The sequence below is a fragment of the Hydra vulgaris genome, chromosome 12 (assembly GCF_038396675.1).
Source record: "Hydra vulgaris chromosome 12, alternate assembly HydraT2T_AEP".
In the NCBI taxonomy this organism is placed as follows: domain Eukaryota; kingdom Metazoa; phylum Cnidaria; class Hydrozoa; order Anthoathecata; family Hydridae; genus Hydra; species Hydra vulgaris.
The window spans coordinates 74,650,699-74,672,500 of record NC_088931.1 but is presented as its reverse complement, the minus strand read 5'-3'; the positions used below and the strand labels follow the sequence as shown (position 1 = coordinate 74,672,500).

Sequence of the window (21,802 nt, the reverse complement as noted above, 5' to 3'; positions counted from 1 at the left end):
CTAATGTCAAAACCCGCTATTCTCAGGTCATGAAATCTCGTATCTCATCTCAAAAATTAGGCTCTCGTGACTTCTGGAGAATCTTTAATAGTATTAATAATAAGGGCAAATCTTAAATTCCACCTCTCTTGTATGGTTCAGACTTTGTCACCTCACCTAAAGACAAAGCCGAACTGTTTGCTAAAAACTTTTCATCAATATCATCTCTTGATTCCACTAATTGCGTTCTACCTGATATTTCCAACAAACAGGTTGATCCATTGCTTGACATTCATATCACTCCAGCATCTGTATCTAAAGTGATTTCCTGCCTAGACTCTTCTACAGCTTGTGGCCCAGACAACATACCTGTTATTGTCTTGCAGAAGTGTTCTCCAGAGCTGTCGTCTATACTCTCAAAACTATTCAACAAGTGCTTATCAGAGTCTTGTTTTCCAGCCTGCTGGAAAGCCGCATCTGTTATCCCTATCTTCAAAAATTCTGGGGAGCGATCTGATTCGTCTAACTACCATCCCATAAGTCTTCTTCCTATCATAAGCAAGGTTTTTGAATCTTTAATTAACAAACACTTAATTTCTCATCTTGAATCTAATAACTTACTTTCTGACCATCAATATGGATTTCGATCTTCTTGTTCTACAGCTGATTTGCTAACAGTAATAACTGACAGGTTTTATTGTGCATTAGATGAAGGTGGAGAGGTTAAGGCCATCGCTCTTGACATTTCAAAAGCGTTTGATAAAGTTTGGCATGCTGGTCTTCTCCATAAGCTTTCTTCTTATGGTGTATCCGGCAACATCTTTAAGATCATTGAATCCTTTCTTTCCAATGGTAGCATAAAAGTTGTCCTTGATGGACAACACTCTTCTTCTTATTCTGTTACTTTAGGGGTTCCTCAAGGTTCTATCCTTGGCCCTATACTCTTTTTAATTTACATTAACGATCTTCCAGATATTCTCACATCTAAGGTGGCATTGTTTGCTGATGATACTACCATTTATTCTTGTTGTGATAAGAAACCAACACCCTCTGATTGCTTGGAGGGGGCATTTGAGCTTGAAAAGGATCTCACTTCTGCTACAGCATGGGGCTCACAGTGGCTGGTGAACTTTAATTCAGATAAAACTCAATTTTTTTCAGCCAATCGTTATCGCAATAATTTAGATTTTCCTATATTTATGAACGGTGATGTACTCGATGAGTCACCTACTCTTCATCTTCTAGGATTAACTCTTACTTCCAATCTTTCTTGGAAACCATATATCAAATCGGTTGCAAAATTAGCATCTGCTAAGGTTGCATCTCTTTATCGAGCTCGCCACTTTCTTACTCTAAATTCTATTCTCTATCTCTATAAATCTCAAATCCGGCCTTGTATGGAATAATGTTGCCATATCTGGGGCGGATCTTCTAATGATGCCCTTTCTCTTTGAGACAAGGTGCAAAAATGCATTGTAAACATTGTTGGACCTGCTCTTGCAGCCAACCTTCAACCATTATCACATTGTTGTAATGTTGCTTCTCTTTCTCTTTTCTACAAATTCTATAATGGGCACTGCTCTAAAGAGCTAGCGTCTCTTGTGGCATCTACTAAAGTTCATTCTCGTGTTACTCGTCATTCAATTAAGTATCATCCTTTTTCTGTGACTGTTCCTAAGTGCTCCAAAAACGCTTATTCGTCTAGTTTTTTTCCTTGAACATCAGTTCTTTGGAATTCGCTTCTTTCATCTTGCTTTCCTGATTCATATAATTTGCAATCTTTTAAATCGTCTGTCAATCGTTATCTTGCTCTACAATCTTTATCTTTTCTCTTACAGTAACTTCTAACTTTAATTAGTGGCTGCTTGCAGCCTTGTTGGAAGCAAAGATGTTTAAAAAAAAAAATTAAAAAAAAAAAAAATATATATATATATATATGCGGAAAAAAATACAAAAAACTAACGGTTCTATTTGTGTTAATAAGTCCTAATTGTGTAATAAGATATATAAATAATATATATAAAGCATCCTGATTGATTTAAAAATGATTAATGGTCCATCAGTTGATCCAGCCAGAAATATGGAAAATGTTTCCATCAAACTTTTGGATAAGTCGTTGTTTGGATTTAAACAATGTATAGTTGAACTTAAATCTGAAGTTGAATGTCTTCGTAATGAAAATGCAAAGAAGGATAATATTATAAGCGAACTAAATGACAAAATTTTCAAACTAGAAAATGTAAAAGTAAAATGTACCACTCAATCAACGCGACCTTCATATCTGGAAATTGCCTTATCATTTACCAAACCTGACAACCCCCAAAATCTTGCAATTATAAAAGCAATATCAAAAAAATTAGTGAAAATAAGTCCAAAAGCCATATTTATTGGCATCTCATCAAACAAAAGTAATCTACTTGAAAAAAAAGAAGAAGAAACTAAGACAGTTCAAGATATTTTACATTCACTTAGTCTTGATGCCAATGTCAAAGTATTTAGTTTAAACTGAAAAATAAATGTAAAAACACAGCCGCAACCAACAGTCATAGTTAAATTTGAAAATAACAATGCACGTAACCAAGTAATTGCAGCTGTTAAATACCTTTGTAAAGGTATATATAAAAACATCCACATTCGACCTGAAAGAACTATAGCTGAACAAGCTGAGTTTGTTTAGTTGTTCAAAGAAAGACAGGGGGCTAATGAAGATCTATGCAAAAATGGTGTTCTTGATCAGCTCTTTAGATTTGTCATCCGCAGTGACCGGGTCTGCTGGTTGATGTCTCACAGACCCGTTTATTTAACAAAAAAGAAAAACATTCATTAATTGATACCAAAACAGCAGCTGATGCTCGAAAACCTCAACAACTATAAAACTTTTAGCAAAAATTCTACAGTAAACAATAAAAAGCAACCTTTTATAAATTCTATCAGTAATAGTAACTTCTCAAATAATAATCACTCGCTCAAGCTTAAATGTTTTTATACAAATTCTTCATCTTTAAAAAAGAAAAGTTACTTGAACTATCTGAAATTGCTCTCTCAACATCTATAGACATTATATTTATTACCGAAACATGGTTTAATGAAATATCATCTCCGAGTATAAAAAATTATGATCTTTTCAGACGTGACAGAAATGGTCATGGAGGAGTTGCTATTTAATCAAGAACTTGCCTAAATATAATTGAATTAAGCTTTTCTAAAATTCATTCTTGCTTTACTTTCAAACATTCTTAACAACTATGGCTTTTAACTCAATCAGTAAAAGTAACAAGTTGCTGATTGGTTGTGTATACTATCCACCAAAAATGATGGAGAAAACTGCTAAAGAAATTAACAATTGTATAACTTTAGCTAAAAAATCTATTGTTAGTAACCGTTTTTTAGGATTATAACTCACAGGCAATTTTAATTATCCTAACATTGTTTGGAATGATGACTATTCGACAAACTTCAAAGGACCAAGCAAACCAGTTGAAGCAAATTTTATTGACACTCTCAATAATTTGTTTTTGTATCAATGCATACACTCACCAACATTTATATTTAAGAAAGATAAATGCATTAACACATTGGATCTTGTTATAACAGACTATCCAGATAAAATAAGTAAAATAACCTTTGATCCGCCTCTTGGATGTGCAACACAAGGTCACTTACTGTTCAAATGGAATCTCATCATTGAAAAATCAAATTACTCAACCCCATTTGTTTTCTCAAAATTATGTTATAAAATGGTAACTATGCAGAACTAAATTAAAAACTAATTAAAACTATTAAAACAATTAAAACTAAACATTCATCATTAAGCCCTATTAATGCATTGATCACTGAATCAGATATAAGCATGGATAAACTCTTTCCTTTCACATCGTTGACAACGTATTGTTTTAGGAGAAACAATATCTGGTTGGGTTCCTGTCAATAGCGGTGTTCCTCAGGGTTTTGTTTTGGAACCTACTTTGTTTATTATATATGTTAATGAATTGCCTGATAAGATAAACAACGTTTGTAAAATGTACGCTGATGACACAAAGATACTTGCCACATTTTAAAGCAAAAAAGACTGTGAACGATTGCAGAGTGATAATAATTAGATTACAGAATGGACAAGAATATGGCAAATGCAACTCAACGAAAACAAATGTAAAGTAATGCATGTTCTTGGGAGATTTAATTTACTAAAATTTGATTACTATATAAATGACCTTAGCACACACCAGATAGTTAAACTTGAAGTAACAACAACTGAACAAGATTTAGGTATAGTATTGTTATCTAATCTTAAATTTCATGATCAAGGCACAAAAGCATCATATAAAGCTAATCGAATGCTTGGAAATCTAAAAAACACGTTTATCTAGAAATTATCTAGAAATGTTACTATATGGAGTTAACTTTATAAAGTTTATGTGCGACCACATTTAGAGTATGCAGTGTCAATATGATCGCCATATTTAAAAAAAGATATTAAAATTTTTAGAGAAAATTGCTTTAAAGATACCACACAATCTTCATAACCTTAATTACTTTATTCGCTGTCCTGCAATTAAATGCTCATCACTAAAAAAGAGATGCCAACAGGGAGATCTAATTCAAAAATACAAACTAGAGAATTTTAAAAATAAAGTAGTCTGGCACAAAGAACCTATAAAGGTCTCTCCACGAGCTGACCAACATTTACAATACCCCAGAGAAATCATAAAGAACTGTGCTCAATTATCATTTCTTTAACAATAGATTTGCTTTGGTTTGGAATTCACTACCAGATGATGTTGTCATGCAGCAAAGCACAAACTCTTTTAAAAATAGCTTGGACAAATACTTTGAACAAAATTTAAACTTAATAATCTAGCGAAACTGCAAAATGAAAATGCAGTCCCGAAGTTACTATAGCTTTCTCATTCTTTCTACCGTTTTATGTTGTTGCCTGCAACAGATGAGATGCTTTACACAAAAAATGACAATAAAACTTTTTTTTGTGTGTAACTTAAGTTACTAATACTAATACATACATACATACATACATACATACATACATACATATATATATATATATATATATATATATATATATATATATATATATATATATATATATATAATTATATATATATATATATATATATATAATTATATACTATATATACATATATACAAGCCTTGTTACGAGATTTTACTGCGTAACGCATTTTAAAGTAACTCAACTCAGCAAATATATTTTGTATTGTTAGAAGTTATATTGAGTCACTAGCGTATTCTCAAGTACCGTGTTGTAATTGAAATTATTTTATTAACGCATTAAAAATCATACAGACAGTTTTGTTTTTCTCACTAACAAATAAAATCTTAGTTCTTATTTGAAAAATCATTTTTGTCATATTTTTCAAATATGAACTAAATTTTATATTGAAAATTTTTTTTTTCATAAAACGTAACATAATATTTGTTTGTTTTCTTATAATTTTACAGTTGGTTTTTAGTTATTTTACTGTTAATAAATTTTTTCTTATTTATTTTGTGAACTCTTTTTAATTGCGTTTTTAAACAATAAAGAGTTTTATCAGTTACCAATAACATATTCGTGATCATAGTTTATTTCCATAAACTAAACAAACGTTGCTTCTTACATCTTTGGTGTGGGACAATGAAAAGTCTTGCATCAATTTTACACCTCTCTCAGCAACATCATTAACAACTCTAATATTTTTTTAAAAGTTAATTACTTTAAGATAATTAACTTTTAAAAAAATATTAGAGTTGTTAATTTAAGTCTTTATTCTTCGCCCATGTTTGCACAGGACTTTTCAGCCACTCAGTGTTCAAACCACTTTTATTTTTTGTCACTACAGGAAAAGTTATCTTTTTTCAGCTCACCACATTGGTAAAATTGGAGTTTCTTAATATTCTTTTTTTCATTGTTAGACAGCATTTTTGAAAACAATGAAAAAACTGCAATCTCCTTGGTTAAATACCAATAATGATTTTTAAATATTTTTGAGATGCTTTCTGATATTTCCTTGTAGATGACTTTGAAGTCCTGCAACTCATTGAAAAGTTTCAAGTCATAAAAAGGAGAGTCAACTCTAAGGCGACATATTAACCAGTGCTTAACATACACTAGATCATCCAAAAGACATATATCTCTCAGCTTTGCAGTAGTTACCTCATTATAGCCCATAGAATCTCTAAAAAAGTACATTTTAAAGTGTATATCACTGACGACATCCATCTTGCATGATGAAAGGTCCAATTTTTATCTGGAATTTCTCCAAGTAAAATTACCATAAGTTCTGTGCATTCCTTGTAATCATCTCTTAGTTCGAAATTCTTATTCTTGAGCTGCTCTTTGAAAATAGAAGTTGCAGAATTTAGCTTCAAGAATGTAGCTTCAAATTTCTGAATTTATCATCTAAACATTTGAAGTCATCCTTGTTCAAGATAGAGTCCCATTTTTCCTATTCATAATTTTGGCTGCGATTACGTTAAAATAACACTTGCCAGGCTGTGCTCTGCAGTCTTTCCAGTATGTGATGTCTGCATGCAAAAAACCCAACTTTTTTTCTAAAAAAAATTCAATTTTTTATGCATGCACCCTTCTGCCACCCTGAGTTTAAAGCAATTGTGTCAAAAGGCAATCCAACAATATTATCTGCTAAATCCCATTGCTGTACAAAAGAAAATGTAGCTGTGGCTTGACTAGTGCTATTCACTATTTCTGGAACGCCTAACAATTTATCTTGTTCGTAGCCTGAAGCTCCTGAAAATAATATTGCTAATCTATCTAACGGTTTCTTGTGAGGGTCCTCCATCACTTTACCATCCCAGTGCAAAACACAAAATTCAGAAGCCACAAACAATGATTTTATTTCATGACACAAAGTTTTTGAAATAGCCACAGTGTCTAAATCAAATCCACTTCTTTTTATCATTACAGCTGTGGTCCCTGTTGCTTGATTAAGGGATACATTCAAGCGGTCAGCCATTTTACAAACCTCTTTAGCTTTTAAAGGATTAGTAAGTGGTCTTATAAACAGTTCTTTTTTAGGGGAAGAAATTTTTCATCTGGATCACCTTGATAATCATCTCTGTAATCTTCTAAAATCACCTGTGTTGATTAGTGATAAACCAAAACAGAAAAAAAGCTGAAACTGAAATAAACTGAAATTTTGGGTACTCTAGTTTGGTGCCAAAACCAAAACCAACATTTAGGCAAATATTTTACCAAAACCGATACCGACATTTCGGCTAGTCAAAATTTTAAATTTTACATTTGTTGTTTTATACATGTATTATGTTAGAATTTATTACATGTGTTTCACAAATTGAGATTTAACACATAAGTTAGTAGCAAAAGTTAACAACTGTCAGGTTTTCTCTGTAAAACAAGATTTTTTTGATGTATTTTGTAAAAATTCTTCAAATTTAAGTGCAAATTCTCAAAATAATTTGTGAAACTTCTCAAAAACAACTATTTTATTAAATTAGATGAAAATTTAAAATCTTACAAATTTTCAGTTTTTGGTATGTTTTTCAACCGAAATTTTCCTTTTCACTGAATTTATAAAAAGTACCGAAACCGAAATTTCTGTATCAGTTCATATTAAAATTTTGGCTGAAATTGATACTGATACAAAACTTCGGTCAATCACTAGTGTTGATTGCTCTATAACTTTTTTTTTGGCATACTTTTCACCTTTTTTATAACTTTGCAATATACTTGTATAATCTTTGTAAAAAAACATCTTTTTTACCATTCTTTGAAGCATCTAAAAATTTTAAGTCTTCTTTTTGTTTAGTGTTCCTTAATTTGTCACACTTAGCACTATCAGCTGCTTCTTGATGTGCAATGTAAAAAAACTCTTCTAGTCAATTTTAAAAACATCTGTGATTTTTCATCATTTTTACCTTAATGCTTGGTTAAGGTTCTGTATGGTTCATACAAATTTAAGTAAGTTTCTGTTTCACATTGTTTTTCCTGTGTGTTTTTACTCCTGTTTTCTCCCATGCAGTACACAGCTCGTCAGTTATCTTACTACATATAACTGTATTACTAATAGAGTTCTTATCATGTTTCTTAGGCCCTTCTTTAAAAAAAAAAAAAAACGCAATACCTTACACTTAGTTGGTATTCCGTTTAAAGGTAGTTGTTCCAGACTGTTCCCCAACAACCAAATAAGCATTTTGAACATAAACTTGATTGACTCATATTGACAAATGCTAACTTTACAGCTTTCACAAAACAATATCTCATAGCAACATAAACATAACCTCAATCTTTAACTATAACAAAACAAAATGATGACTATATTGTAAAAATGACAACTATATTTACTTTTAAGATCTCTGTTTCATACGTGCTATTTTACAATTTATATACAACGTTTCGTAATTAACAAAACTCCCCATGGATAATTATGTACACAATTATCCCGAAGGAGGTTTGTATGTATTTTGGTAATTATGTACTTGTTCATAATTATTCCAAGGAAGTTTTGAATTTATTTTTGATAATTATGTACATGTACATATCCCAAGGGATCTTTGTATGTATTTTATGTCATAAACTATTTTTGCAAAAATTGTTTATGACATATATACACTAACAATTTGTAAACACTATTAAATCATAATAGCTTATTCAAATAAGCAATTAACACATATGAGCATCAAAACAAAAGTCAGCTAATTACTAAAATTTTGATGTGCTTTTGATGTGTTTTAATGTATTTAAAAATACCAATAAAAATGAAACAATCAGTAACATTTATGATGTTTTAATTCCCATATTAAACTTGTTATCATGGCTTTTGATTTTTTTCTGAAAATATGCGTAAAATAAAAGTTTAAACAAAAGTTATACAATAAAATCAATTTAAAATCTTTGGAAAAACTAAAAACTAAATATTTTGGGAGGACTTGGGACAAGGGTTAGGGTTAACAATTTGGGAAACAGCTGGGGAGATTAACATTTTTGAACTTTGGTTTTTCGGAACACCCTAATATATATAGTTAATAAATTAATATTTATATATTAAAATAATGGTGTTATGGAAACCACATAAATGTGCAACCATGGATACTAAAGTATTATACTTTTTTATTCAGATTCATCTGCTAATGGTGTTCTTGTTAATAAAATCGACAGTGATGAGTTAGAAGATTTTGACCTTGATCTTGATGAAGATAACGATGAAGATGTTAACGACGAAGAGTTAGAAAAAATGGTGAAGGATATTAAGAATAAAAGTTTATCTGGAAATATTCAGGTTAACTAAAAACTCGAGCTTAACTAAATCTATTTTGAGTTTCATACTGTACATTTAGAACTGAAATCTGTATATTTTATATAACCCTATATATGTACCCCATATAAAGCTTTAAGAAAATTCTTAAAGCTATGTAAAGTTTCATCTTAATATTATCTTATGATATAGTTTTAAAAATATCATAACCATATCATGATTATGATATGAAATTATAAGTACAGAGTATGATAAAAATAGGATTAGTTGAAGTTCATTATATTATATTTCCACAATTTTGTTTACAGTTTTGAAATTTTGGTTTTTATATTTTTAGGAAAATGATGACGATGACTGGGAGAACTGGGAATGAATTGCTTTGCTGTTTTTTTTAATATAATTTTTGTGTTTGCTTAGATTTTAGAACTTATGTAGAAAAATAAATTGCCGAAGTTGCTCTTTTCAAAGCTTAAGTTCTCTTGTATATATATTTTATCTGTTATTTTTTCATTAGTCTTCAAATGGGATTGGTATTTTTGCTTTGTATAAATTAATTTAAAATAAATATTAAAAATGAATTTATTAAATTATTTTATTTTTATTGTTCTAATTATGTTTGAATCTCATAAAATCTTCAAATCTAATAAGATTAAAATTAATCTACTGAAAATATTAAAAGTTGTTGCAGGTATCCCAAGTATAACAAAGTAAATATTGATATTGATATTGTATATTGACTATATAAGATTGAAAATAATGATGGTGACTGAGAGTACAGGGAATGAATTATTTTGCAATGTTTTCAAAACTAATTTTGTGTTTGCTTACTTTTTAGAATTTCTACCAAGATATTTATAGATAACACAAAGTTTTCTTTTACGAATTTGTTATCTTTTTTCAAAGCATTCTTAAATTTTATTGTATATATTTTATTTTTTAAATTTTTTTTTACTTGTCTTCAAATTAATTGTTTTACAATTAATACAATACTAGAAATGTATTTAATAATTTTTTTTATATAGAGAGTTTAAAAAAATAAAACAATATTTGTCAAGGTTAATCAAGTATAATAATCCAATAGAATTAGGTTACCTTAGTGTAACATCAGAATAGAATTAGGTTACCTTAGTGTAACATCAGAATAGAATTAGGTTATCCAAGTAAAATAAGTCAATAGACTTAGGTTATTCAAGTAAAATAAGTCGATAGACTTAATTTATCCAAGTACAAGGTGCTTTAGAGTTGTGTTCTTTTGATTTAAATTTTCAAACAAATGATAAAAGAAGATTGTTATAGTTTTATTTAATATTATTTGTATCAAAATTAAAAAAAATAATATATGCATTTATCTAACTTGTTTAAGATCTAACCTTGGCAGTATTTCTAACAAACATTTTTTTAACAAACTGTTTTTGCAGGCTCTACATATTTTACATAGGCTTGTTCAATCTATGCACAAAGTTCATCAATTGTTGGGGGTTTAATCTGGTATGCAATATATTTCAAGAAGCCCCAAAATAAGTAATTCATGTAATCCATAAGAGAAATGTCAGGAGAACAAGAAGGCTATTCGATTGGACCTCATCTATCTATCCTTTCAAACTAGCTAGCTTCATACTTGACAGAAATAATGGGCAGATGTCTCATCTTTTTAAAAGTGCATACCATGTTATTCAATTTTAGGCCATAAAATCTTTTTCAGCATTTATAAATATGAACCACCTGTAAATGACATTGAAAAGGTATGCCCCAATTGAACTATCTGTTATTCTCACCACACTGTTACTCCATTGTTTCTATTTTTCAAAATCATCTTCACTTAAATTATTTCAACAAAAAGAAATCTTAACTATAAAAGTGAGCACAATAAATGACAGTGAACACTGCCTGTTTCGTTGCCGACCGAATTTGGAATCCTTTTTTCATAAAGTTCTCATGAAAATTCTTAACATTAGCAAATAAAAAAAGAAATCTCTATTCAATTGATAGCAATTTCATGCTTTTTTCACACATATCTAAATTAAAAGTTAAACTTTAAGTATATACTTCTAATAAATATATTATGATCATTATTTTTCAAATCTAAAGTAAGTACACAACTTATGAAACACCCTGGTCGATCAAAATCTAGTCTAATAAAAGTTTTTAAAACTTTTTTAATATTATCAATTTATATTTATTATTTATCAAATTTACTATTTAATAATATTAATTAAATAGTATTATTAATAATATTTATTAACTTTATTATTTATCAAATTTATTTACTAGTACTTTATTTTGATCTTAAAGTTACAGGACTTAATTTACTTCAATTTTCATGATATTTCATTCATTTAACAACTACTATTTTTTTATCAATTTCAATAAGAATGTTATATTCCTAATATATTAAATCATAAGTTTTAAACTATAGTCTGCAAATAAGAGACTGTTTTGACTGTAGGAAGTTAATTTTTTTACATTTATTGTATACTTACAAACGCAATTGAATAAGAGGAGTGAATTTTAAAAAAATGCCAAGTTGCAAAAATAAAAATATTGAGTTTATTCCATTCCCAAATATACTGAAATCTATCATCTATTAATTTATTAAATCTAATAATAGACTCCTAAAAATAGATAGAGAGAATATCAATTTCTGTTGTTGTGCGCTTATAATTATTCCTTTTTTCTCAATTTCTCATAATGTATTTACTCAGACTTAAAATGTACATCTCATATACTTCGTAAAATTTACATCTCATATACTGCTTCGTACATCTCATATACTGCCTTGTATAGCATAAGCCACAATAAAATATGTCTTATATAATGTAAAAACTTCTTAAAATCTTGAAAACAGTTTCTCAAGTATCTAAATGTAAATTCTTGGTTTATTTAACATGATATGCATAATTTGATTTGCATAATTTATGTTTGCATCTTCTTCAAATATTTTTTTTATCATAAATTATTTATACTTTTTTTTTTAAATATTTTTTAATTAAATAATTTTAGGTTTATGTTTTTTTATGAAAAGTAAATAAATTGACAAATAAATCAAATGTAACATTAAATATGGTTTGAAAAATCAAGTATGGTTTGAAACATCAAGTATGGTTTAAAATAACAAGTATGGTTTGAAATATCGAGTATGGTTTAAAACATCAAATATGGTTTCAAACATCAAGTATGAAAAAATGCTTAAACTTTACGCCACTTTTAAACCTTTACAAAGAAATGCTATAAGTCATGTGAATTAAACAGTTTAGAAGCAACTATAAATGTCACAGAGAGTATAACTGTTAAAATGTCACGCCATACTAATAAGTTTTGCGCCACTCACAAAATGTTGCGTGACCAATAAAACCTATGAGTGTTCGCACAAAAAAAAAAGGAGTATCAATTAATTTTTTGTCATTATTCTGTGACCAAAATGTCTAAAATAATTAAAATTTCATATTTATTAAAATTTATGCCAGTGGTTTTGGCTGTAGATAATAGTTAGTTCACACTTGAATCTAAAGGTAAATATTTCCTTGCAACATTATTATGATTGTTTAAAAAAAAATTATTACTGACTATTTGTCACAGTTTCAGTGTTCCAACCATGGAGGTTTAATAAAGTCACATGATAGCGTCTCCTGTTTATTAAACCTCCTTGGTTTCGACTTTTACAAAAATAGAATTTTTACAGGGTGGGGCAGAGGAACTTGCTTATTTGAATTAGCATTCCTGAAGCGTGATTTGCTACGATAACTTTAAGGAGGGGCTTAATCAAGAGTGCAAACTGTAAAGTTTTGTTTATATGATGAGCCGCATTAATTTATTTTCTTTTTTCTTTACAGTAGTCATAGAATAGACGAACGTGGAATGTGCTTTTGTGGTTGAGGCATATTTTTCTTGTGGTAAATCAATCATCGCCACACAGCGTGCATTTTGTTGGTCATGTCATTCCATGTTGCACTTCTTGGTCGTGTTCCAGGACCACAGTCAATCATTTTGTGGGTGAAGAACTTCAGGGAATCTGGAGATGTGAAGAAGAAGCCTGATCTCCAAAGGACTGCAAGATCCTCGCAGAACATCAAAGCAGTGCAGCAATCCATCTTGAGGTCTCCCTGACGATTTGCCCGCAAGCATGCATTAGCTCTTGGGTTATCAGCTCGTTCTGTTAGACAGATCCTTCATGAGAAATTGAAGTTCCATCCCTACAAGATTGTTGTTGCCCAGGAACTGATTCCTCGGGACTTCGATGCTCGTGAGGCTGCGTGTAGGACCCTTCTCGACTTACATAATGACACGCTTGTGTTCTTGGCTGTGAACAAGCAGAACATGCGGTATTGGAGTGCTGAAAACCCAAGAGAATTTCATCTACGACCTCTACACTTGCAACGTGTGATGGAATAATCAGTCCCTGGTTCTTCGAAGAAAATGAGAGGACAGTTTCAGTGACATCTGAGCATTACGTGACGATGTTACAGGATTTCTTCCTGCCAAAACTGAACGAGATGGGCTTGGACGATGTTTGGTTCCAGCAAGATGGTGCAACTGCGCATACATCAAGAGCATCCATGGTTTTCTTGAGTGAAGCCTTTCCTGAGCATGTGATCTCTTTGAGGGGCAATCTACAGTGGCCAGCCAGGTCCCCTGATCTTGCGCCTTGCAATTATTTCTTGTGGGGATATCTGAAGTCCGTCGTGTACCATGACAGACCCAACAACCTGAGCCATCTCAAGAATAACATTTGTGAAGCCATCGCCAACATTCCTATTGAGATGCTGGAAAGAGTCGACACCAATTTCCGGACACAGCTAACACAATGTATTGACAATAACGGACGTCATTTTTGTGATATCATCTTTAAAACTGGAAAATTGCAAAATTTACTTGTTCTTGATTATGCTATTACAAAATTCTTTTGTATATATTCAATACTTTTGTTATAATATATGTTTCAAATAAGCAAGTTTCTCTGCCCCACCCTGTAATAAGCCATGCTTCAAAAAACAAACAAGTACGGAACTAGTACACATTAATTGTGATTTTGAATTAATATAAGTTGGTATAATTTTGACATCATTCAAGTTTTTTTGTTGTGTTTATGGCTACACAAATCATTCTGAAAGTTTGTTAAGTAATTTTTTCCTATTCCAATTTCTAATCACGACAAGGATTTCAACTGTCAACAGAAATAAATATTTTGTTGCACCAAAATATTTACTTTTATTGCACTAAAAGTAAATGGATTATTATAATAAAACCTGAAGAAATGAATTTCGATTTATATCATTAAGGTTCTGATAATTTTATTACAGGTTTAGTTTTTAGTTTATTTTTTTTGAAAAGAATCTAATTTCCTGAAACTAATCAGTAAACTGTACAGTTTACATAATTTTACATTTACAGTTGACAGAAATAAAATTGACTGATCGATTGAAACACAGCTGCGTTTTAGATCAATCATTGAATCAGTTTTTTTCTTTTAAATGTTTTACAGACAAAGTTATTCACAAATAGTATTATCAATCAAGTCAACACCCAATAATAAAAAATTACAATACATACATATGATGATACCTTTAGATATACATAGTTACACTTTAAATACAGTTTAGATATACATAGTTACACTTTAGATACAGTTTAGATATACATAGTTACAGTTACAAACATGTTTTTTTAAGTTTATGATAATAATTTTACATTCAGCAAACTGTTTTCAAAATTTGTGACAATAGTATATTGTCAAAGTGTCCAACTATATTACTATCTAATGTTGTGTAATTGACTTTTTTATGCATAAAATATACAAAAATAATATTTTTTTGTAGTGTCCTCAAAGATAAATCTAGCTTCAAACTAATTTGATTTAATGTTTTCTGATATGGTCTTAAAAGATTAGATGGTAGTGGCTCTTCCTATTCCATGTAAAATTGTTGTTAAGGCTATTGGTAAAAGTTTAATATATATATATATATATATATATATATATATATATATATATATATATATATATATATATATATATATATATATATATATATATATATATATATATATATATATATATATATATGAAGGCTCCAGGGGAAAAACAATGAGATTCTAAATTTGCCTGAAAAAATTGTGCTAGTGTCATCTAGTAGCATTTTTTGTCGCCTTTCAGAATATTGTATTGCGAAATGGAAAAAACAATGGCAATCCTACAAATAATGCATTTTAAAATTGCCCATCCCATCCCTTACAGCGTGGTGTCATACATTGTCTCTCTTTAATTTTTTTAGTGTAAGTTATTGCTTAAATTAGTCTTAATTGAACATTAATAATCATTTTCAATCAGACTAATCTTATTCTTCAAAAATTTAGTCGATCAAGAATGATAGAATCGGAAACCAAGTTTGCCAAACCAAGTTATTAAGTAACTGTTATTTGATTATTATGCTGACATCGAAGTAACATTGAAGCGCAATGTAACGATGAAATTAATTAATTGTGATTGGTTTAATTATTAAATTTTAGTTCTTTCGTTTTTATTTCGTTAATCTTGGCAAATTTTAAAAAAAGTTACAACAAGAACAATAATACTGAAGTCGAAAAATTTTTTGTAAAAAAAATGGGAACGATGCAAAAATTTGAGAAAATCCAGCGGAAAAATGATGAGACTCCACGCACAGCTTCAAATTTTATTGATTAAAAGAAATTTAAGAATGATAAATACACGTTATTACCATTTAAAACGCATTAGTGGACTTTATTCTACAAAGTCTATATCTCGAAATAGTTATTTTACACGCACTTAATATACACACACGTTTTTATCAGTTGTGAAAGTTTCTTTTGCTCATATTTCAAAATGAGATTTTTGGTTATCATGATATACATGTATATATACATATTATGTATATGTATATGTATATATATATATGTATATCATGTTTTTTTGTTATTATAATCAAATTTTCTTCTAAATTAAGTCAATATATTCTTATGTTCAGTATATAGTAATTATATTTCATCAAAGCATATGAACCTACATTTATAGAAATGAGGTTCATATGCCAAGAATGTTCAGGGGATGCTCCTTGCACTAGTAATTCTTGACCATAATCTTCTTTTTTTTTTTTCCACATCCACAAAGTACAAAAATCCAAGCTCCGGTTCAGTCTCCACTCGCTCTTGAAATTAGAATAAAGGTATGTTGCTGTGGTTTTAAGTCTGTAAATAATGCATGTATGAATCAACATTTAGGTATGATTTTACTTTGTAAAATTGTTTGTAAAATTTATAATGGCTCTTTTAAATCATCAAGAGGAATATTAAGGCACATTTGCAAAAAAATAACAATGAAAATGCAGTTGTACCTTTTCAGAAGATAGGGATTGACACCAATACAAGATTAGCAATTAAACTGTGGTCAATTCAGAGTGTCATCAACAACCGTCAATACAATATTTAGTATTTCAGCAAATACATTACTTGTTATTCGGAAATTAGTAAAAGAAGAGCATATTCATCCATTTGACAAGTATTTTTAACAAGTGATTATCCTTAGTAATAAATATCAAAGAGAAAAATTTTTAAATGATTTGTTTGATATTTTGAAAATAAATGAAGTTTTATTTGCTGGTGCAAAAGGTTATAATTTTTCACTATTTGACATTATTAATTTCCTTTTGCAAATTGATGAGTTAGTACAGATTTTAAATAGGAAAGATGCTGAAGCAGATTTTTGTACAAAATTCTTTACCCACAAGCCATTCAAATTTTCTCTTAGCTTATATTGTGATGATATAGAATTATCCAACCCAAATAGGAAACACATAAAACTTCATAAACTAACTATTTTCTATGTTCAATTTAATTCCTTGCCATAATATATGCGCTTAACATTAATATCAGTTTTTCCACTTGCTGTTGTGCCTGTAAAATTATTTAAATCTAATAAAAGAGGGGCTTATATATAGTACTTTTTAATAAAATATTACACGAAGTAATATTTTATTACTTCCTGTAGTCTCTTAAATTATGGTGTTACTTTGGTTGTTTAAAATTATTTTTAAAATTTGTTATTTATTTGGGAGAAACATTAGCTTCAAATCACATTTGTGGATTTAAAACCAGCTTTGCACCAAATGTATTTAGATGCTGCCATACATGTCTCACCACAAATAAACATATGTCAACAATTTACAGAGAAGACATATGTTGCGTACGTATGTTGCGTACTCAAGCAAACCACCAGCAACATATCTTAGATCTCAAGAGTGTAACAAGTACAAAGGCTAAACTTTATTGGTCAAGGTTTTATGGCATAAATTATGAGTGTACTTTCAGGCTTGGCCAGGAAGGCGTGTGATTTTGCGTCATAAAATGACCATGCAAATACTATTGGATTTCAAAACTTGACCACGGCTGTTAATATGTTTAAAAAATTTGTATACTTTTTAAAAACCTGCTGAAAAAGTTATCTCAACTACATAGAAACTTTAAAAAAAACTTATTGTAATGAAACAAATATATATTCGTAAAAAAATAATGAAAGGTAAAATAAAAATAACTTAACTAAAACAAAAATACAAAAGTTAAAACATGACTAAAATAAATAATAAACTGTAATGATAAGATTAATAAGAATAAATAACTTTGAATCATTTATTTTTACTGTTTTTATAATATAATATTATGCGAAACCCTTTTTAATTAAAGTAACAACTTACATCTAACGATTGTTAAATAAATGCGTACATTTAAAAGTAAAAAAAAAAGATCTTTTACAATTCTTCGCAGTAACGTAAACAAAAGAAAAAGTTAATTAAGTTGTTTATTTAAAAAATTTCAATAATTTAAAAAAATAAGAAAAGATCAAAGTTATTTAATTCAGACAGCTTTCAAAAAAGTTTGTCTTTTTTTTTTCTTTTAAACAAAATCTTTCTATTTTTTGAGTGAATTAACTTTAATGATTCTTTTATAAAGTTTATCAATGAGACCATCGCTGTTTAAATTTGTCACATAAAGTTTAAATTTTTTATCAATGAGACCATCGCTGTTTAAATTTGTCACATAAAGTTTAAATTTTTTATCAATGAGACCATCGCTGTTTAAATTTGTCACATAAAGTTTAAATTTTTTATCAATGAGACCATCGCTGTTTAAATTTGTCACATAAAGTTTAAATTTTTTATCAATGAGACCATCGCTGTTTAAATTTGTCACATAAAGTTTAAATTTTTTATCAATGAGACCATCGCTGTTTAAATTTGTCACATAAAGTTTAAATTTTTTATCAATGAGACCATCGCTGTTTAAATTTGTCACATAAAGTTTAAATTTTTTATCAATGAGACCATCGCTGTTTAAATTTGTCACATAAAGTTTAAATTTTTTATCAATGAGACCATTGCTGTTTAAATTTGTCACATAAAGTTTAAATTTTTTATCAATGAGACCATCGCTGTTTAAATTTGTCACATAAAGTTTAAATTTTTTATCAATGAGACCATCGCTGTTTAAATTTGTCACATAAAGTTTAAATTTTTTATCAATGAGACCATTGCTGTTTAAATTTGTCACATAAAGTTTAAATTTTTTATCAATGAGACCATCGCTGTTTAAATTTGTCACATAAAGTTTAAATTTTTTTTAATATATATTTTTTTTCATTTTACTTATAAAAATTTTTTATATATTTAAATAATATAAATAAAATTTAATACAACTTTCTATAATACTTTAATTTAAAAGCATTTTGCTATATATATAAAAACTGTCTTCTGCTGCGATTATATGTTTGTGAAAAACATATATACTCATTAGCTGCAGTTAATAGTTTTATTATGCAGTTTCCTTATTCATACTCTGAAGCCAGAGATAAACCTAATATTTTCCCATCTACCTTTGATATTTTCAGGGTCTCATACCAAAATTTGTCTCATACATTCTTAATTGCAATAATTATTTTGTATATGAATATATTTTGTATATTTGTTAGTATTTTAACAAAGAATAACTTGTAGATTGTTTATTTTATGTTCATTTATGAATAAGCATATAAATGCATATAGAATATATACTTGCTAAAGTGTTATCTAAACAATAGAATGTATGTTCTGTTTGTATATAAATAGTTTTTTAATATTAGTTACCTAACTTTTCAATGGAATGTAGCAGTTATTTAAATGGTTTGGTGTCTTGCCATAAACACACTTTAAAAGTTATCTGTAGTGAATTGGCGCATCACCTCGAAGGGTATCTTCCTAAGGTAAGGCCTTCACTTAGGAAAAATTACGATCATTCCGTTACTGTCTTTTTGAAACAGTCATATCCAAACTGTACTCTTGGAGAAGAGAGCGCAGTAAGTTCGAATTATAACACTTTTTAAATTTTTAGTAAAACATCAGTGAAATATTTAACCCAAAAATAAATTAAAAAACCAATCAATAGTTCACAATATTAATTACATACGTTGTTTAATTAAGCAGAACATAAGTTATGGATAATTACTCAAAATAGGTCAAATTAAATTCAAAACATATAGATTTAGATTTTAAAAATGTTTTGTGTAACCCATCCATGTGTTACACAAAACTTGATATTATTTAGATAGTTAATTTTGTTTTTCAGGGTGGAGTTGTAATGCCTGATTCAAATGTAATTTGGAAGCAACGCGAGCGTTGTATAAAAAGTTCAATTGGGGTGAAATATGCACACAGAATGCTTAATATCTCTGGAATAAATGATTTCTCATTTGATGAAGATATACAGGTAATACTTTTAAAGTCTTTTCAAAATAAAATAGTTTTTATCAATATTTTATAAATAAAAATTTATTATTATTACTTAATATGAACATTAAGAATTTAATAAGGTGTAATTTAGTGTTAATGCAATAATTTTGTATGTTAGTTTGCTTTGGTTCCTGATATTAAAGAATTCCTGATATTAAATGCTGTTTAGTGAGGATTATGCACTGTTCTCTGCCATATTCAAAACATAAAGAGCACCTGTTCAATTCAGAAACTGTAAGCAAATAATTTCTATAATATTGGCACATTGACTATAATATGGATATACGAATTGCTTTTTTGTTAAACAGATGCGATTAAAGAAATGTATTAAAAATCCGTTTGAACACATGACCACATATATATGTGGTCCCTCCCCTCCCTTATGGGGAGACTGGTGTTAGTCAGAACTTTTTTTTATTTGTGAATATGTGACTTAAACACAAATTTGTTTACAAATTTGTTTTAATATAATTTATTATACAATGTTTACACTCATGAATAAAACTATTATGAACCTTTAAAAGTTGAGCCACCATCCCCACTCAAACAATATATACCCCACTCAAATGATACACCCCCACCCCAGTTTTTTTTTTTTTTTTTTTTTTTAGATTATTCACCTCCCCAAGGCCCGAGGGGGGCCACTACAGTCGAGGAGGATACTCATTTTTTTTTTTTTTTTTTTTTTTAATATTTTTTATTTTTTTTTTTTTATTTATTTTTTTTTATTTTTTTTTTTAGTCATTATTCGTGGTGCAACCCTCTCTCAACTCTTTAACTCCGAAACACGAACCTTGCTGAGCAAGGCCGCTGCGCGGAGAAACTAAGTTGAGCGCGGTACTACCAGGGACGTGGTGGGAGTCGAACTCCGAACCTCTCGCTTACAAAGCGAGCGCTCTTACCACTACACCACTACCGCATAAAAGTTAAAAGGGCGATCCTCTAGACACCCTGTACTGGTTACTAGAAAATGATTGTTCAAAGCTCTAGGAAACCCAAAGCACACTACAAAACAGTAAACCCCACACTAAAATTAATTTTAAAAATTTTAATGAGTATGAAGATTTTGTTATTTCTTGATTAAATTTGTATTTTGCGAACTTTTAACAAGAAGTTATTCATATGTGCTACAACTCTTTTAGATCATGGATGAATTTGAAAGAATGAACATAATTACCAAAGGAGCAGCATTAGATAGGCTATCACAAGATGTTCAAAAGTTTTATCCCGGTATAGATATTCCATCTGCCCTAATAAAATTTTATAAGAACACTACTAGAAGAGGGTTGTTGTGTCCAATTGTTATTGCTAGTGTAAGTTTAACGAAAAGTTGTTTCTTTTTTTTATTTTATAGTTTGATATTTATTTTTGTAGTGTTATGTTATTTAGATAGATAAACCTAATTTCACTTTTAAACAAATTTTTAGGTTGAAGATTATATTTCTTCTCTTGGGCCGCAAGTTATTTTAGGAGAAAATGTAACATTTATTGACAAAGAGAAAGTAGTGGCAATGGGTCATCAGCATAATGATTCACTAGATGTGCTTCAACTTATTGCTTATTATTATATTGTGGATCTCTCGTATGCAAGATTGTTTAGAGGAGTTTTAGGGCTGTTGTAGCATTATGTTTTGCAATCACCATTTGCTTGTACAAATAAGCTTTGGCTAAAAAAAAAGTGTTGTTGTTTCTTCGTATTTTGCATCTGTTAAACTCTTAGCTTAGAATAAAAATGTTGAGACAATTCAAAATTAAATGTTTATATTTGATGATGGTTTTTAAACAAATAAAATATAATTTTTATTATTT

At 29.0% G+C, this 21,802-nt stretch overlaps 2 protein-coding genes across 5 annotated transcripts in view; both read left to right on the top strand.

The window, feature by feature from the left end:
• Positions 1 to 9,814, top strand: part of LOC100206129 (BSD domain-containing protein 1) — a 65,776-nt gene extending 55,962 nt beyond the window's left edge. The window contains exons 10-11 of the mRNA XM_065814419.1: positions 9,091 to 9,251; positions 9,565 to 9,814. Of these exons, the coding sequence (XP_065670491.1) occupies positions 9,091 to 9,251; positions 9,565 to 9,600 (197 nt within the window). The 3' untranslated portion in view covers positions 9,601 to 9,814. The remainder of the gene's footprint in view (positions 1 to 9,090; positions 9,252 to 9,564) is intronic.
• A 2,449-nt stretch (positions 9,815 to 12,263) lies between these two features.
• LOC136089004 (uncharacterized) lies at positions 12,264 to 21,802 on the top strand. Of its 4 annotated transcripts, none has more exons than XR_010642696.1 (5): positions 12,264 to 12,399; positions 19,348 to 19,467; positions 19,830 to 19,970; positions 20,112 to 20,227; positions 21,136 to 21,275. XR_010642696.1 is itself a non-coding variant. In XM_065814420.1 (5 exons), exons 3-5 carry the CDS (start codon positions 20,171 to 20,173, stop codon positions 21,613 to 21,615), a joined length of 423 nt encoding a protein of 140 aa, XP_065670492.1. In that variant the 5' UTR covers positions 19,339 to 19,560; positions 19,830 to 19,970; positions 20,112 to 20,170; the 3' UTR covers positions 21,616 to 21,802. The 4 variants fall into 4 exon arrangements, 1 of the variants encoding a protein (XP_065670492.1); XR_010642694.1 differs by having other exon boundaries at positions 19,348 to 19,560; XM_065814420.1 differs by lacking the exon at positions 12,264 to 12,399 and adding an exon at positions 21,421 to 21,802 and having other exon boundaries at positions 19,339 to 19,560; positions 21,136 to 21,306.

What these genes read in the sequence shown, in the direction of transcription:
- LOC136089004 (XM_065814420.1), top strand. Translation starts at nt 20,171, where the DNA reads ATGCACTGTTCTCTGCCATATTCAAAACATAAAGAGCACCTGTTCAAT. An exon ending in ACCTGTTCAATTCAGAAACT is followed by an intron (nt 20,228 to 21,135) that starts GTAAGCAAATAA and finishes CAACTCTTTTAG; the next exon opens with ATCATGGATGAATTTGAAAG. An exon ending in GTCCAATTGTTATTGCTAGT is followed by an intron (nt 21,307 to 21,420) that starts GTAAGTTTAACG and finishes ACAAATTTTTAG; the next exon opens with GTTGAAGATTATATTTCTTC.